At 41.1% G+C, this 18,737-nt stretch overlaps 1 protein-coding gene across 3 annotated transcripts; it reads left to right on the plus strand.

The window, feature by feature from the left end:
• The first annotated feature begins 4,607 nt into the window (after nucleotides 1-4,607).
• LOC110533859 (non-POU domain-containing octamer-binding protein) lies at nucleotides 4,608-8,834 on the plus strand. Of its 3 annotated transcripts, none has more exons than XM_021618416.2 (10): nucleotides 4,608-4,812; nucleotides 5,477-5,603; nucleotides 5,695-5,888; nucleotides 6,189-6,490; nucleotides 6,599-6,694; nucleotides 6,853-7,049; nucleotides 7,290-7,477; nucleotides 7,731-7,761; nucleotides 8,127-8,227; nucleotides 8,443-8,834. In XM_021618416.2, the coding sequence occupies exons 2-10, from the start codon at nucleotides 5,477-5,479 to the stop codon at nucleotides 8,545-8,547; spliced, it is 1,341 nt and encodes a 446-aa protein (XP_021474091.1). In that variant the 5' UTR covers nucleotides 4,608-4,812; the 3' UTR covers nucleotides 8,548-8,834. The 3 variants fall into 3 exon arrangements, with proteins under 3 accessions (XP_021474091.1, XP_021474090.1, XP_036846122.1); XM_021618415.2 differs by having other exon boundaries at nucleotides 4,610-4,812; nucleotides 8,440-8,834; XM_036990227.1 differs by lacking the exon at nucleotides 4,608-4,812 and adding an exon at nucleotides 4,855-4,959 and having other exon boundaries at nucleotides 8,440-8,834.
• Nucleotides 8,835-18,737: the final 9,903 nt, after the last annotated feature.

Genomic DNA, 18,737 nt, shown 5'->3' on the forward strand with positions numbered 1-18,737 from the left:
ATTGCAAGAACTGGGAGCTCTTTAAATTTGAGGTGTCCAAATACCTTAGAAAATATGGTAGTAATATTGCTAAGACCAGAAGAGCTGAGGAGGAAAAGGTGATCATTAAGATAACTTCCCTTTCTCAGAGGTCCCCAGCCGGCCTCTCGGGGGAGGAGAAAATGGAACTAATTGAGTTACAAAATAAACTGGATAATATATATAGATTAAAAGCAGAAGGAGCCTTTATTAGATCTAGGAAAAAATTGATTGAGGGAGAACAGAATTCATCCTATTTCTTTAGACTTGAGACATTTCACTGTAAAAATAACACTATCCATAAGTTAAACATTGATGGTGTTATTACAGACGACCAAAAATTAATTGCAAAATACTGTAGCAATTTTTACAGAAAATTGTATAGCTGTACGTACTGTCAGGAATCCACAGATGTTTTTTAACTCACTGAATAATGTTCACTCTATCAGTGATATAGAATCTAAACAGTGTGATGAACCCATCAAAGTTGAAGATATTATAGAGTCAATCAAACATCTAAAGAACAATAAATCACCAGGTGTTGATGGAATTACATCAGAATTTTACAAATTATTTTCTGAACAAGTAGCTCCCTTCCTATTTGAAGTATTTTTTAGAGAGTATTAAAAACAATGTTCTCCATCCTACAATGAGTCAGGGTGTAACGGTTTTCGTCCTCCTCTTCTGAGGAGGAGTAGGAAGGATCGGACCAATGCGCAGCGTGGTAAGTGTCCATAATATAATTTTAATGAAAGATAACTGAACACAGAAAACAAAAGAATAAGAGAATAAATGGAAACCGACACAGTCCAGTATGGAGCAAACACTGATACGGAAAATAATCACCCACAACCAAAATGGGGAAAACAGGCTACCTAAGTATGATTCTCAATCAGAGACAACGATCGACAGCTGCCTCTGATTGAGAACCATACCAGGCCAAACATAGAAAAAATAACATAGACTACGGACCTCAACTCACGCCCTGACCAAACTAACACAAAGACATAAGGACCCCACAAAGACCCCCCCCCCCAAAGGTGCGGACTGGCCGCAAAACCTGGGTCTGGGTGGGTGTCTGTCTGCGGTGGCGGCTCTGGCGCGGGACGTGGACCCACTCCACCATAGTCTTGGCCCACTTAAGTGGCGCCTTTGGAGCGGCGACCCTCGCCGTTGACCTCGTACTGGGAACCCTAACAGCGGGCCACGAATAGACGGGAGACTCCGGCAGCACCATAGTGAAGGGCAACTCCGGCAGTGCTGTAGTGAAGACTCTGGCAGCGCTGGAGTGAAGGGCGACACCGGCAGCTCCTGACTGACGGGCGGCTCCGGCAGCTCCTGACTGACGGGCGGCTCCGGCAGCCCCTGACTGACGGGCGGCTCCGGGAGCACCTGACAGACGGACGGCTCTGGCAGCTCAGGACAGGCGGGCGGCTCCGGCAGCTCAGGACAGACGGGTGGCTCTGGCAGCTCAGGACAGATGAGTGGCTCTGGCAGCTCCGGACTGACGGGCGGCTCTGGCCTGGAGATTGAACCTGGAGGGAGGAGACGGAGAGACAGCCTGGTGCGTGGGGCTGCCACAGGACCCACCAGGCTGGGGAGACCTACAGGAGGCCTGGTGCGTGGAGGGGGCACCGGATGGACCGGGCTGTGGGGGAGCACTGGAGCTCTGGTGCGCAGCCTTGGCACCACTCCTCCAGGCAGGATGACCACTTTAGCCCGGACCATCCGGAGTGCAGGCACAGGTTGAACCGAGCTGTGGGTGAGCACTGGAGATCTGTTGCATAATACTCGCACCTCTCCCTTAGGCTCAATGCCCACTTTCGCCCGGCACGGGCGGAGCGCAGGCATAGGACGTACTGCACCCTCCCAGCGCCCAGGGGTTAATAACACTGATACCTAAGCCTAAAAGATACGTGCTGCTCATTGATAACTGGCGTCCAATTTGTCTTCTTAATAATGACTATAAGATATTAGCCTTACTACTTGCAAAAATAATTAAAGAAGTCCTGGATGAAATCATTGATGAAACACAGTCTGGCTTCATGAGGAACAGACATATTTCTAACAATGTCAGACTAGTATTAGACATACTTGACTACTCAGACCTAATAACTGAGGATAGCTTCATATTATTTTTAGATTTTTATAAAGCATTTGACACAGTAGAGCATCAGTTTCTCTTCCACTCCCTTGAGAGACTTGGCTTTGGGGATTTTTTCTGTGCGGCTATTAAGACATTCTATGCAAATGGTAACAGCTCTATCAAATAGAAATATGGCACCTCACCTCGATTTGAGTTAAAGAGAGGAATTGGCAAGGCTGTACTATCTCTCCGTACCTGTTTTTATTAATCACCCAACTTCTTGCAAATTCTTTAAATAATAGTCCTGTACAAGGTATTTCCATAGCTGGTAAAGAAATTATTATAAACCAGCTGGCTGATGATACTACACTTTTTCTGAAAGACGCTAACCAAATTCCCATATCGATCAATGTGATACAATCCTTTTCCAAAGCGTCTGGTCTGTATCTTAACATTAATAAATGTGAACTCATAGCTGTCAAATATTGTGTGACACCTTCATATTGTTGTATTCCAGTAAAAGAAGAACTTACATATTTAGGCATAACCATTACAAAGGATCAAAAGTCTAGAAGCTAACAAAATTTTAACCCTCTTATTAAAAACCCCAAGAAGAAGCTAAATCAATGGCTACAGAGGGACTTATCTTTAAAAGGTAGAGTCCTAATAACCAAGGCTGAAGGTATCTCTAGACTAACATATGGCGCTCTATCTTTATATCTTGACAGTAAAATAAGGAGATAGACCAGATGCTTTTCAACTTTCTTTGGAGAAACCGTACCCATTACATTAGGAAAACTGTTGTAATGAACACTTATGAGAATGGTGGACTGAATTTTCTGGACTTTACTACTTTAAATAATACTTTTAAGATCAATTGGATAAAACAATTCCTAAGAAGACCCACTTCTATCTGGAATTGTATTCCTCATCATGTCTTCTCTACTTTTGGTGGCCTTAACTTCATGTTGTTTTGCAATTATAATATTGACAAAGTTCCAGTGAAACTTTCTGCTTTTCATCGGCAGGTTTTCTTATCATGGTCCTTAATTTATAAACACAATTTTTCTCCACACAGATATTTGATAGGAATAATCGGGATATATTGTATAAAAAATACATCTTTGTTTTTAGAATATTGGTTCCAAAATAATATCCTATTGGTGAGCCAACTGGTAAATGCAGAGGGTCTTTTAATCAGTTATAAGGAATTCTTATCACTTTACAAGGTCCCTGTAACACCTAAAGATTGTGCAATTCGTTTAGATGCCATTCCCTCAGGTGTTGCTCTGTTATTCAGGAACTTGTCAAGACCTGACCCTCAGAGCCTACCTTTTATTGACCCTGTTGACTTATCAGTAGGAAAGATTTGTTTCTCTTTTGGTCCATTCAACAACAGCGATGCGATCCTTGTTTCAGCAGGATGTTGTATCCATACCTTATGTCATGCCTTATTGGAATGGATTTATTGATAATATCTGTTGGGAAAAAGTTTGGATGTTGCCACACACATACCTACTTGTTAACAAAATTAAGGAAGTTTCCTTTAAAGTTATTCATAAATATTATCCTGCCAACCACTATATGAAGACGTTTAATTAAGGACCACCCAGAAACAGTGTTGCATCTTTTTTGGCATTGTATTCATGTAAGAAAACTGTGGCAAGACATCAGTAGATTTATAATTGAACACCTTTATGAAGATTTTACACTATTGTGGAGAGATGTACTGCTTGGATTCTTTACATACGTTAGACATAAGCTGAAGCAATTTTATGTAATTAATTTCATTATTCTTTTGGCCAAATTTCATATACACAAATGTACATTTACAAACAGAAAACCACATTTTCTTACCCTACAAAAAGAAATTGAAGTGTATTTTAAGATGGTTAAATGCTCTACTAACAAAATAGCTGTTCGAATTGTAAGTATATGCATGTCCCTTAAGGTCCTTATGTAATGTCATGTGATGTCATATTGTCATATTGTACCCCCTAGCTCGATTGCCCATTGTTTGTAATCTATGTATGCTTGTGTTTTCTCATGTGCTTTATGTATTGATTTGTTGTTAAAAAAAAATTAAAAGAGGAAAAAAAAGAAGATTGAAACCATTTCAATGTTTGACTGCTAGTTTTATGGGTATTATGACTCATACTGTGGTACTATGGAGCAAAGCAGGAAGTAAAATAAGTATAAGCAGGAAGTGTATCCATCAAAATGTGTTGTGATTTGTTGATTCAACGCAACTGACGTTGCAAAAAGTACATTAAATTGCATGATCCACATCAGTTAACATTATCCGAAGGAATATTCTACATTACATTGAAATTATTGCATCATAATACCAGGCAGCCATTGCGAGTGTACCCAAGAGTTTACCAGTCAAATAGCCAGGGTCAGAGGTTCCAAAACCGTTCAATTAATCTAATTTCAATAGTCATTCTTTCAGATCTCTGACAAAAATCAAGGAATGGTTCAAATAGAATATGTACCAATTAGATTGTTAGATTTACTATTCTCTATATAATTGACGGGAATTCTTCCAATCACTGCATGTCTACACTACATCCGCCTTCTCCCAGTCAGCCAATCTGCTTCCTCAAGTGGAATCAATAGGTTGTTTGTGAAATCCATTATATGTTCTTTGTAAAGAGCGATTTTCCCTTCTACGTGTGTTGGAATCCCCAAACATTTATTTTGTGAAGGTATGAAAACGTATTAGTTGAATATGCAACATGTGGGTGACTAGTTGCTTATATTAGCTAACTTGCAATATGTTACATACATTTGCTAGGAACAAAACGGTTGTGCTAGTTAGCTATGTTAGCTTAGTGGTGAGGAGGTTAGCTTAGGTAAGTAGCGAAATTACTAGCCAGCTTCACATAAGTAGCTAACAGTTAACTAACATGTTTTAATTCGTTAGCCAACTAACAGATTGTTGAACAATCGATTTTGGTTTGCTAGCTGCCACTGCCCGTCTTGAACTAGTTAGCTAGCTATGCTAGCTAGCAAACAAAGACGGTGGCTTTCACATTTTGATTACGTTACTCTACAGTAACTAACGTTGGCTAGCTAGTTGATTTAGCTACTGTATATTACATTTAGTTACCTAGCCAATGGTAACTCTCAACGCCACTCGTTACCATATACGATTAGCTTGTTAAACGTTAGCCAAAATGTGTTTTAGACTGAAATGATCTGTTATAGCTAACGTTATAACGAAACACGTTGCTAGCCAGCTTAACGTTAGCTTTAGCCTTCCTCTGGCTTTGACATCTCGTGTATCCGCATGCATTGTTTTTTTGCCCGATGGTGTTAACTATAACAAATCAATGTAGTGACTCTGTTAATGACTGTCCTTTTAATTAGATGCAAGGAAACCAGGGCCCCCGTGGAGAACAGCAGTATCATGGCCCATCTAGACACCAGTTTGAAAACCAGAAAAATCCTGGAGTCAACAGCAATGGACAGCATGCAGATGAGCAGGAGAGCCCAAGTAAGATAGGTTTCATTGACTCCTGAGCCCTGTATTGGAAGGAAATTAAATCATCCAGTATTAGATGATTCTAATATTTTCTTCTCTTTAGATGCAGGGATAACCATAGATCTACAAAACTTCAGGAAACCTGGAGAGAAGACTTACACTCAGCGCAGCCGTCTGTTTGTGGGAAATTTACCAACTGGTGTTACAGAGGCAGAGGTGGAGAAGTTGTTTTCCAAGTATGGCAAGGCAGCTGAGATTTTCATCAACAAGGACCGGGGGTTTGGATTCATTAGACTGGTAAGTAGTTAGTGTAGCGGATGACCGAGTGCATCACTACTGCCTTCCTGAGATGTAGAAGTACCGTCACCCCCGATTCAGAATTGCCTTAGCTTTCTGGGTCAGTTGACAGTGCCTCTTGAGTTTTTGTTACAGTGGGGAGGGTCGTAGGTTTGCACTCCGGTTTGGGCTTAATTTCCACTCTGTCACAGTAGCATGTTCAAGGGATAGAAGTTATATTCCTCAATCTTAAATGAATGAGAAAGCATTCACTTGTGACTACTTTCTAAATGTTCTTATTTTATACTTTTCTACCAACAGGAGACAAAAACAGTGGCTGAGATTGCTAAAGCCGAGCTTGATGACACTTCATTCAGAGGCAGACAGTTGCGCGTGCGATTTGCAACACATGGTGCTGCTCTAACTGTGAGGAATTTGCCACAGTTCATTTCCAATGAGCTCCTGGAAGAGGCTTTCTCTGTCTTTGGCCAGATTGAAAGGGCCATAGTCATAGTAGATGATAGAGGGAGACCCACAGGAAAAGGGATTGTGGAATACACAGCCAAGCCTGCAGCAAGGAAGGCTCTGGATAGGTGTGCAGATGGGGCCTTTCTATTGACTGCGTAAGTATCAGGCTGTAAATAAAATGAAAATAAGTGATGTTTCAAATGCATTTTGTTGTAATGTTTTCAAAATGGGAGAGGTAATGCTGATTGTTTTACGCTTTTCAGATTCCCCAGGCCAGTGACAGTTGAGCCAATGGAGCAGTTTGATGAGGATGAGGGACTGCCAGAGAGGATTGTAAACAAAAACCAAGTGTTTCACAAGTGAGTAATCATAGTTTTGGGGTTTTGGCATACTTTCTCCAAATACATTGGTCAGAACTGTGCATAGAACAATCTTGCACCATGCTGCTGAAAAGAGGTACAATCCATGACAGTGTTGCATATTGATCTGGTTTTCTTGTGTAAAATCTCTCTGCCAGGGAGCGGGAGCAGCCACCGAGATTTGCTCAGCCAGGGACATTTGAGTATGAGTATGCCATGCGCTGGAAGGCCCTGATGGAGATGGAGAAGCAACAGTATGAGCAGGTGGACAGGAACATCAAGGAAGCTCATGAGAAGCTGGAGCAAGAGATGGAGGCAGCTAGACATGAGCACCAGGTTATCTTGATGAGACAAGGTATGTATGGTCTGGGTCCACTCTACAGACACCTTATCAGTCCAAGGTTAAGGACACTAATAAACACAAAACAGGGTGTCTTATGGAGAAATGTATGTATTTCTTGAAGTGTCCTACCCCAGATGTAGCCCAGATGTCAATCTCATACACCACTTAAATCCAATCCTGTTGGTAATTGATTCATATGGTGTAGGTCTTTTGACTAGGTTACTAACAAATGGGGTGTTCATCTCATTACAGACCTGCTGAGGCGTCAAGAGGAGCTGAGGAGAATGGAGGAGCTCCATAACCAGGAGATGCAGAAGAGGAAGCAGATGGAGCTGCGTCAGGAAGAGGAACGTCGCAGGAGGGAGGAGGAGATGAGGATGCACAGTGAGGAGATGATGAGGCGGCAGCAGGAGGGCTTCAAGGGGAACTTCCCTGGAAATGTGAGTCATTGCTATTTGAGACTGGTTTTAAAAAAAAAATATATATATATATATATATCATTATTCCTCTATACTCAAATGGAAGTTGCCTAAATGTTTCTAAGCACCTTTGCAATTGTGTTTGTGGTAAAGCAATTGGAAAAAGGACCATTATTCACTAAAACAATATTTTGGTTGCTTATTCTAAGCTGTCTATTGTTTAATCTATCTGATTAAAGAATTTATTTTTTTAATGCGTTATCATTTTTCTTAGCGGGAGCAGGAGATGCGGATGCACATGCAAGGTAAGGTTTACATTAGCTTTCAGATCTTCACTGAGCTGTCAAGGGTGATGGTCACCATGTTATCTAGTATATACAGTAGGGTCCGGAATTATTGGATCCCTTGATACGTCTTAGATCCCTCCCAATGTGTTCTTTTGAACCCCATCATTTTTAGAATAAAAAAAAGACTTCTTGCAACCTCTTTTGCTGAGCAATTGCATTAGGATAAAATATATTTTGTATTTTATTTTTAGCATACAATATAGCTCAGTATTTATTTTTTTCTATTTTTTTTTTCTAGTCTTAATCAAGGAATCCAATCATTCCTGACCCCACTGTATTGTATTGGTTTGCTGATGTGCTGTCTGTTTTTTGGTTTGGTGTAGGTCAAGGAATTAACAGAAACCCGATGGGTGCTGGTGAAGTAAACCCCAGCGTGCCCATCCCTGGAGCTGCCAACATACCTGCTGAGAACCCCCCTTTAATGGTAATGTTAGACATTTTAGAATAACAAACAATATATTTACATACCAAGATCAACACATTTATTGTGCCAACAGGGATAGGGTAACCAAATTATGTATTTGATCATTTCACCTCTTTGTTAATCTTGTAAATCTCATGTAAATATATAGCTGCAAGAGACTCTTTCATTTGTCATTATCACTCATCTTGCGTGTCTTTTCTGTTTTCTCCCAGCAGGGGGCAGGAAACAACAACATGCCCGTAGGAGGCCAGCCTGTGTTCCCAAGAGTCCCTGGCCAAGGCCCTGCAGACTTTGGTGCCAACAAGCGTCGCAGATTCTAAAATGGTCAATTACTTTTTTAAACTTTTGAAACTGTACTATATTTAAAAATTCATACATGGTATGTTATGTACTGTGAAAATTGCATGGGAAATATTCAGAATGTTTTTGTTTTAAAATAGCATCACGAGTTGGCATTTTCGTATTTCAGATGAATACTGATTCTGTATAGACTTTTTTTATTTTATTCCTCAAAGCAATGTTTTATATAGCAATAGTAAATGTGTCACTCATTCTATCTCAATAAGCCTTTCTGGACTGTTTTAAATAAAATTGTAATTCCTTGGTACTTTTTCATGTGTTTTATTTGTGAGTTAACCGTGTTAGAATGTAATCCTTTCCTTCAAAAGGCTAGTTCAGCGAAGGAGTCAGGAGTATTTTGGTCTGTAATGAAGCCCTTTTGTGGGGGAAAACTCAACTTTGTTGTATGGCACAATGTATTGCTTAAACAACTAATATAAGGACAGGACATGAGACGGGAGTAGAAATTAACGGGGGCATTGTTTAATGCGTTTCACAGGAAGAACATTCCAAGCATTTCAATGTGGGTTAGCAAGGGGGGGGGGGGGGGGGGGGTGGGGTTTATAGGTGCACTAAAGGGACAAAACTAGAATATCAATTCAATTCACAACAGTATTGGCTGGGCCTTGCTCCCCAGTGGGTGGGCCTATGCCCTCCCAGGCCTACCCATAGCGGCGCCCCTGCCCGATCATGTAAAATCCTGATTTCCTTCTACGAACTGTAACTCCGTAAGATATTTGAAATTGTTGCATTCATATTTATCTTCAGTATACTTCAAAACACTGCTATGCTTCTCAGTGAAAATGAGATGGAATAAAAACAGTATAAAGATAGATTTGTCTTATAAAATAACATTGTTCCTCTTGTCTAATATACTGTACAAACTGGTGTACAGTAAAATAGGGCTTTTAACTCTATGGCCATTTAAACATTGAACTCAAGTGTTTGTCCAACAAACATCAACTGTTTTTTTTGCCAGTCTACCACAGGAGGTTGGTGGCACCTTAATTGGGGAGGACGGGCTCGTGATAATGGCTGGAGCAGAATTAGTGGAACGGTATCAAATACATGGTTTCCATGAGTTTGATGCCGTTCCAGCCATTATTATGAGCCGTTCTCCACTCATCAGTCTCCACTGCAGTCTACAACTTACCACATTGACAACCTGCTCTTACCATTTATTTGCAGATCAAAACAATAGCGTAAATGTTTTGACATTTTTCAGGTCTGTTTAGAATTCTCTTTAATAGTTGGCCATTAAGCGAAACAATTGGAGCTTTGAGGTATTCTGTATTTCCAGAGGCAGCAAGAATGTGACGTGACTGGACATCAGGCCTGGACCCAGAGCATGCTGTTTTTAGTGCAGACCTTCATTTAGCCACGAGACAGTCCCATAGATCTCAGGAGTAGCTGGTTAGCTTGACCTTCATTTCGCCATGAGACAGTCCATTGATCTCAGGAGTAGCTGGTTAGATTGATGTAGTTTTATAAGAATTTGTATGTTTCAACTCCAAAGTTACCATCCAGGATCTCAGAAAGGTCTTTGAAGTAAGGATGTATCCTGATTCAAGCTTGGACCACACTGGTGTATCTTTAGAGAAAATGGAATAAATGGTACACCAATATTCACTAGATTTGAGATAACTTAGTGTTACCATCGAAACAATAAATTTAAAGTAAGACACTTCAAGGACAACAAGTCTAGCTCACCAAGTGTCACTTCAAAAGCACCAGGGGACAATACTAGGATCTCTAAGATGCTGCTGAATTAAAATGTCAGCTTGCAGGAAAATATCTGAAAGAGATTGTATAAACAGATGAAAGGGGGATATAAACTCAAATAATCACATTTAACCCAAAACCTATAGCCTACATTTTAATTTGCATATTTGACGGTGGAATGAAACGCTACCTTATTCTGTCCATTTCAAGTGCAGGAAATAGGTTTTGACCACTACCAAACAAAGGCATTTTGATGTAGTAGATAAAATGTCCAACGTACCTAAAGGGAAAGAGGTAGAACATGCAACTGATGTGAAGTTTAGCCTTACGAAAGTATTCATGCCCCTTGACTTAATCCACATTTTGGTGTTACAGCCTGAATTCAAAATGGATTCAATAGATTTTTTCTCACCCATATCAAATCAGATTTTATTTGTCACATGCGCCAAATACAACAGGCACAACCTTACAGTGAAATGCTTACAAGCCTTTAACCAACAATGCCGTTTTAAGAAAAATAAGTGTTAAGTAAAAAAGTAAAAAATTGAAAATAAAAGTAACAAATCATTTAACAGCAGCTGAAAATAACAATAGCAAGGCTATATACATGGGGTACCGGTACAGAGTCAATGTGCGGGGGCACCAGTTAGTTGAGGTAATATGTATATTACCATTAAAAGTTTGGGGTCACTTAGAAATGTCTTTGTTTTGGAGCTAAAAGCAATTTTTTGTCCATTAAAATAATATCAACATTTATCAGAAATACAGTGTAGACATTGTTAATGTTGTAAATTACTATTGTAGCCTGAAACTGCAATTTTTTTAATGGAATATCTACATAGGCATACAGAGGCCCATTATCAGCAACATCACTCCTGTGTTTCAATGGCACGTTGTGTTAGCTAATCCAAGTTTATCATTTTAAAAGGCTAATTGATCGTTAGAAAACCCTTTTGCAATTATGTTAGCACAGCTGAAAACTCTTGTGCTGATTAAAGAAGCAATAAAACTGGCCTTGTTTAGACTAGTTGAGTATCTGGAGCATCAGCATTTGTGGGTTCGATTACAGGTTCAAAATGGCCAGAAACAAAGATCTTTCTATTGAAACTCGTCAGTCTATTCTTGTTCTGAGAAATGAAGGCTATTCCATGCGAGAAATTGTGAAGAAACTGAAGATCTTGTACAATGCTGTGTACTACTCCCTTCACAGAACAGCGCAAACTGGCTCAAACCAGAATAGAAAGAGGAGTGGGAGACCCCGGTGCACAACTGAGCAAGAGGACAAGTACATTAGAGTGTCTAGTTTGAGAAACAGACGCCTCACAAGTCTTCAACTGGCAGTTACATTAAATAGTACCCGCAAAACACCAGTCTCAACATCAACAGTGGAGAGGCGACTCCGGAATGCTGGCATTCTAGGCAGAGTTGCAAAGAAAACACCATATCTCAGACTGGTCAATAAAAGATTAGGATGGGCAGAATAACACAGACACTGGACAGAGGAGCTCTGCCTAGAAGGCCAGCATCCCGGAGTCGCCTCTTCACAAAAAAATGAGCTTTTCTTTCAAATACAAGGACATTTCGTAGTGACCCCAAACTTTTGAACAGTAGTGGACATGTAGGTAGAGTTAAAGTAACTATGCATATATATATATATATATATATATATTAAACAGAGAGTAGCAGCAGTGTAAAAAAGGGGTCTGGGTAGCCCTTTGATCAGCTGTTCAGGAGTCTTATGGCTTGGGGATAGAAGCTGTTACCGCTTGAAGTGCGGTAGCAGAGAGAACTGTCTATGACTAGGGTGGCTGTAGTCTGACAATTTTTAGGGGCTTTCTCTGACATCGCCTGGTATAGAGGTCCTGGATGGCAGGAAGCTTGGCTCCAGTGATATCCTGGGCCATACGGATTACCCTCTGTAGTGCCTTGCGGTCGGATGCCGAGCAGTTGCCATACCAGGCAGTGATGGAACCAGTCAAGATGCTCTCAATGGTGCAGCTGTAGAACCTTTTGAGGATCTGAGGAACCATGCCAAATCTTTCCAGTCTCCTGAGGGGAATAGGCTTTTTTTGCCCTCTTCATGACTGTCTTAGTGTGTTTGAACCATGTTAGTTTGTTAGTGATGTGGACACCAAAGAACTTGAAGCTCTCAACCTGCTCTCCTACAGCCCCGTCAATGAGAATGGAGGCGTGCTTGGTCTTCCTTTTCCTGTAGTCCACAATCATCTCCTTTGTCTTGATCAGTTTGTTGTCCTGGCACCACACGGCCAGGTTACTGACCTCCTCCCTATAGACTGTCTCATCGTTGTCGGTGATCAGGCCTACCATTGTTGTGTCATCGGCAAACTTGATGATGGTGTTGGAGTCATGCTTGGCCATGCAGTCTTGAGTGAACAGGGAGTACAATAGGAGGATCTGTGAGGCGGATGTGTTGTTACCTACCCGTACCACCTTCGGGCGGCCCGTCAGGAAGTACATGATCCAGTTGCAGAGGGAGGGGTTTAGTCCCAGGGTCCTTAGCTTAGTGATGAGCTTTGACGTCACTATGGTGTTGAACACTGAGCTGTGGTCAATGAATAGCATTCTCACATAGGTGTTCCTTTTGCCCAGGTAGAAAAGGGCAGTATTGAGTGCAATAGAGATTGCATCATCTGTGGCTCTGTTGGGGCAGTAGGCAAATTGGAGTGGGTCTAGGGTTTCTGGGATAATGGTGTTGATGTGAGCCATGACTAGCCTTTCAAAGCACTTCATGGCTACAGATGTGAGTGCTACGGGTCAGTAGTCATTTAGGCAGGTTACCTTAGTGTTCATGGGCACAGGGACTATGGTGGTCTGCTTGAAACATGTTGGTATTACAGACTCAGTCAGGGACAGGTTGAAAATGTCAGTGAAGACACTTGCCAGTTGGTCAGCGCATGCTCAGTCTGTCTAGCCCTGTGGCCTTCTGAATGTTGACCTGTTTAAAGGTCTTACTCACATCGGCTACGGAGAGCGTGATCATACAGTCGTCTGGAACAGCTGATGCTCTAATGCACGTTTCAGTGTTAGTTGCCTCGAAGCGAGCATAGAAGTAATATGCTGTAGCTTGTCTGGTAGGCTTGTGTCACTGGGCAGCTCACAGCTGTGCTTTCCTTTGTAGTTTGTAATAGTTTGCAAACCCTGCCACATCAGACCAGGTCGGAGCAGGTGTAATACAATTCAATCTTAGTCCTGTATTGACGCTTTGCCTGTTTGATGGTTCGTCGGAGGGCATAGCGGGATTTCTTATAAGCTTCCGGGTTAGAGTCCTGCTCCTTATAAGCGTCAGCTCTAGCCTTTAGCTCAGTGTGGATGTTGCCTCTAATCCATGGCTTCACAGTGAGCGTACGTACATATGTCATTGCACTTATTGATGAAACCAGTAACTGATGTGGTGTACTCCTCAATGCCATTGGAAGAATCCCGCAACATATTCCAGTCTGTGCTAGCAAAACAGTCCTCTAGCTTAGCATCTGTTTCTACTGGTGCTTTCTGCTTTCGTTTTTCGCTTGTAAGCAAGAATCAGGAAGACAGAATAATGGTCAGATTTGCCAAATAGAGGGCGAGGGAGAGCTTTGTACGCATCTCTGTGTGTGGAGTAAAGGTGGTTTAGCTTTTTCCCCCTCTGGTTGCACATTTGACATGCTGGTAGAAATGAGGTTAAACGGATTTAAGTTTCCCTGCATTAAAGTCCCCGGCCACTAGGAGCGCCTCCTCTAGATGAGCGTTTTACTGTTTGTTTATGGCCTTATACAGCTCATTGAGTGCTGTCTTAGTGCCAGCATTGGTTTGTGGTGGTAAATAGACAGCTACTTAGAATATAGATGAAAACTCTCTTGGTAAATAGTACAGTTTATCATGAGATACTCTACCTAAGGCGAGCTAAACCTCGAGACTTCCTTAGATATCGTGCACCAGCTGTTGTTTACATATATGCTTCTACACCTGCATTGCTTGCTGTTTGGGGTTTTAGGCTGGGTTTCTGTACAGCACTTTAGGATATCAGCTGATGTACGAAGGGCCATATAAATAAATTTGATTTGATTTGATATATACAAAGACCCCGCCCCGTGTCTTACCCGAGGCTGCTTTTTCTATCCTGCCGATAGATTGTATAACCCGCCAGCTGCATGTTCTTAATGTCGTCGTTCAGCCACGACTCGGTGAAACATAAGATATTACAGTTTTTAATGTCCCATTGGTAGGATATACGTGCTTTGTTTTCCAGCGATTGAACTTTAGCTAGCAGGATGGACGGCAAAGGCAGATTAGTCACTTGTCGCCTGATCATCACAAGGCACCCTGATCCATTTCCGCAAAATCTCAATTTCCTTCTCCAGTGAAGGACGGGGATCTGGACCTGGTCATGTGTCAGTTGAATATCGCTCCCGTCCGACTCATTGAAGAAAAACTATTTGTCTAATCTGAGGTGAATAATCGCAGTTCTGATGTCCAGAAGCTCTTTCTGCTCCTTCCGGTAGCAGCAACATTATGTACCAAACAAGTTACGAACAATGCAAAAAACAAAACAAAAAAATAGTATGGTTGGTTGAGAGCCGATAAGAGACGATCCCATGGCACTAATCGTAAGTGTAGGGGCGTTAACCCGAGTGTCCTGGCTAAATTCCAAATCTGACCCTCATACCATTATGGCCACCTAATCATCCCCAGATTCCAATTGGCTCATTCATCCCCATCCTCTCCTCTGTAACTATTACCCAGGTCGTTGCTGTAAATGAGAATGCGTTCTTAGTCAACTTACCTGGTAAAATAAGGGTTAAATAAATAAATAAAACATTTAAGTAATAAAACAAGCATGAAATTCAAATTTTAAAAATGTCCGCTGTCGTTTTACAAGACATAAACCTCAGTAACAATGAAACATTTTATTTTGGAGGTATTTTGTATGCAAGTGTCAGACACAAACAAATACAGGTGGCTCATAATTAGGCATGCCTTTTCATTATTTTGTGTGAATTTGCACAAGCTAAAAAACAATGCAGTGTGTTATGGGATACCACTTAGCTCTGTGGTACCTCTGTGTACTTTACAAATCAAGAATACATATTTAATATCCCCCCAAAACAATTGATTTGAAGACATAGACTGAGCGTCTTTCCTCTGATTGCTGTAATAACTGGAATCCGTTCAGGGAGAGACTGAGGAAATGACCAGTAGCCCTGTAGCCTCTTCCACCCGTGCACCCCCTCCAATACCAAGGACTACTACGGGAAAGGAGTGAACTTCTTCTATCTGCGAGACAAAGTGGTGGTAGGCATTATCCTGTGAAACGTGTTCAACAGAATGCCCGTCGCAAGGAAAGTGAGAACCGTCACAAATGTCGGAGGATAAATATTTTCTCTGTTCTAACACTTAGTGTCACCAAAGTGAAGTTCAAAACAGAGTTAAATATAGACTGATTTGCTTTGCATTCTTGTCTTTGCAGATCATTAAAGATGGAGAGGAACATGCCGATCTGAATGAAGTGGCTAAGCTCTTCAACATTCACGACGACTGAGTCTTCTCTCAGAGCCTATGCTGGGAGATGTACGCTGTCACTACTCATGAAGGCTTTGAACTTTCACAGTCATCGCCAGGCTTTGGCAGACCCTAATATGATGATGCATTTGAAGAGAAAAGGGAGACTCTCTGACACATCTACTCTGTACATCTACATTTCATGTCGCTGGAATATTTTCATATTTTGGTAATTTATATCACATGCATCTGTTTTTTTCTTTTCTATTCAAGATAGTGAATAGTAATATTCACCCTGTCTAATCAATCTTTAGTTTAAATGTTGCATTTTGTGATCAAGGTGAAATTGTTCATCCCGGGAATACAGGTGACGTGTACAAAGTACTAACAATATACTGGTACGTGGAGGTTATTTTTCAGTGTGATCAGAGCAGTTCATTATGTTAAAGGCTGCAATAAAAAATATTTTGAATTATCCCACCATTTGCATTATTATGTCCAAAGATATGACCTCTCAGTTAGGGGAACTGGTTCTGATATGGAATGTTAGCACTATAGTCTAGCACTTTGATACATGTTTTCTTGGAAATGTACTTTATTAAGACATCATGGTTTCGCATCGTTGAAATGTTGGTAATTAAATTACACAAGCTCAAATTTGGAATCTATTATGCAAGGGTTACCCATGTTGAAACAAAGTTTAGTTAATCAAAAGAGCCATTCCCAAATGTCAACCATCACTACTAACCTGCCTGCACTGCTCCTACAGACTGTTCCTGGCGTGGTAAAAGTGCCATGGCTCTCCTTGGAGTGGCTGGGAACAGGCAGTCCTGCTCAGAGAGTACCTGACCTGTGTGGGTTATAGCAGATGTGAGGGAAAGGTCTTATGACAACATGTGCAGCTAACATCCCTGTTGCTAAGGTAGTCGTAGGCATAATTACTATTTTTTTAAACTGTGTGAAATGTATTGCCGCCTCATGTCTGACTTTTACTATAAATCTGAGTTACATTTTAGCAGACACTCTTATCCAGAGAGACTTACAATTAATGCATTCATCTTATGGTACTGTAGCTAGGTGAGACAACTACACAATCATATCATGTACATTTTCCCTCAAAGTATTTATCAGCAAAGTTTGTACTTGTGGTAAAAGGGAAGTGCCTTTATTTTTAATATACAGTGCCTTGCGAAAGTATTCGGCACCCTTGAACTTTGCGACCTTTTTCTACATTTCAGGCTTCAAACATAAAGATATAAAACTGTATTTTTTTGTGAAGAATCAACAACAAGTGGGACACAATCATGAAGTGGAACGACATTTATTGGATATTTCAAACTTTTTTAACAAATCAAAAACTGAAAAATTGGGCGTGCAAAATTATTCAGCCCCCTTAAGTTAATACTTTGTAGCGCCACCTTTTGCTGCGATTACAGCTGTAAGTCGCTTGGGGTATGTCTCTATCAGTTTTGCACATCGAGAGACTGACATTTTTTCCCATTCCTCCTTGCAAAACAGCTCGAGCTCAGTGAGGTTGGATGGAGAGCATTTGTGAACAGCAGTTTTCAGTTCTTTCCACAGATTCTCGATTGGATTCAGGTCTGGACTTTGACTTGGCCATTCTAACACCTGGATATGTTTATTTTTGAACCATTCCATTGTAGATTTTGCTTTATGTTTTGGATCATTGTCTTGTTGGAAGACAAATCTCCGTCCCAGTCTCAGGTCTTTTGCAGATTCTATCAGGTTTTCTTCCAGAATGGTCCTGTATTTGGCTCCATCCATCTTCCCATCAATTTTAACCATCTTCCCTGTCCCTGCTGAAGAAAAGCAGGCCCAAACCATGATGCTGCCACCACCATGTTTGACAGTGGGGATGGTGTGTTCAGCTGTGTTGCTTTTACGCCAAACATAACGTTTTGCATTGTTGCCAAAAAGTTAAATTTTGGTTTCATCTGACCAGAGCACCTTCTTCCACATGTTTGGTGTGTCTCCCAGGTGGCTTGTGGCAAACTTTAAACAACACTTTTTATGGATATCTTTAAGAAATGGCTTTCTTCTTGCCACTCTTCCATAAAGGCCAGATTTGTGCAATATACGACTGATTGTTGTCCTATGGACAGAGTCTCCCACCTCCCAGCTGTAGATCTCTGCAGTTCATCCAGAGTGATCATGGGCCTCTTGGCTGCATCTCTGATCAGTCTTCTCCTTGTATGAGCTGAAAGTTTAGAGGGACGGCCAGGTCTTGGTAGATTTGCAGTGGTCTGATACTCCTTCCATTTCAATATTATCGCTTGCACAGTGCTCCCTGGGATGTTTAAAGCTTGGGAAATCTTTTTGTATCCAAATCCGGCTTTAAACTTCTTCACAACAGTATCTCGGACCTGCCTGGTGTGTTCCTTGTTCTTCATGATGCTCTCTGCGCTTTTGACGGACCTCTGAGACATCACAGTGCAGGTGCATTTATACGGAGACTTGATTACACACAGGTGGATTGTATTTATCATCATTAGTCATTTAGGTCAACATTGGATCATTCAGAGATCCTCACTGAACTTCTGGAGAGAGTTTGCTGCACTGAAAGTAAAGGGGCTGAATAATTTTGCACGCCCAATTTTTCAGTTTTTGATTTGTTAAAAAAGTTTGAAATATCCAATAAATGTCGTTCCACTTCATGATTGTGTCCCACTTGTTGTTGATTCTTCACAAAAAAATACAGTTTTATATCTTTATGTTTGAAGCCTCAAATGTGGAAAAAGGTTGCAAAGTTCAAGGGGGCCGGATACTTTCGCAAGGCACTGTATATATATATTTTTTTTTTGGGGGGGGGGGAGGTTACTACATAGGTGTTGTAATTTATCTAGGTGTTCAAAGATACTGAAGTGATTAACCTGTGAACAGAAAATGTAACCCTTCGAGGGAGAGTTTAATTAACTAGTTGAGACAACTAACA

Source organism: Oncorhynchus mykiss, chromosome 10, assembly GCF_013265735.2.
Source record: "Oncorhynchus mykiss isolate Arlee chromosome 10, USDA_OmykA_1.1, whole genome shotgun sequence".
NCBI lineage: Eukaryota > Metazoa > Chordata > Actinopteri > Salmoniformes > Salmonidae > Oncorhynchus > Oncorhynchus mykiss.

Coding starts and splice junctions, on each gene's coding strand:
- LOC110533859 (XM_021618415.2), top strand. CDS start 5,477: ATGCAAGGAAACCAGGGCCCCCGTGGAGAACAGCAGTATCATGGCCCA. Junction 5,889..6,188: donor GGTTTGGATTCATTAGACTG/GTAAGTAGTTAG, acceptor TTCTACCAACAG/GAGACAAAAACAGTGGCTGA. Junction 6,491..6,598: donor GGGGCCTTTCTATTGACTGC/GTAAGTATCAGG, acceptor TACGCTTTTCAG/ATTCCCCAGGCCAGTGACAG.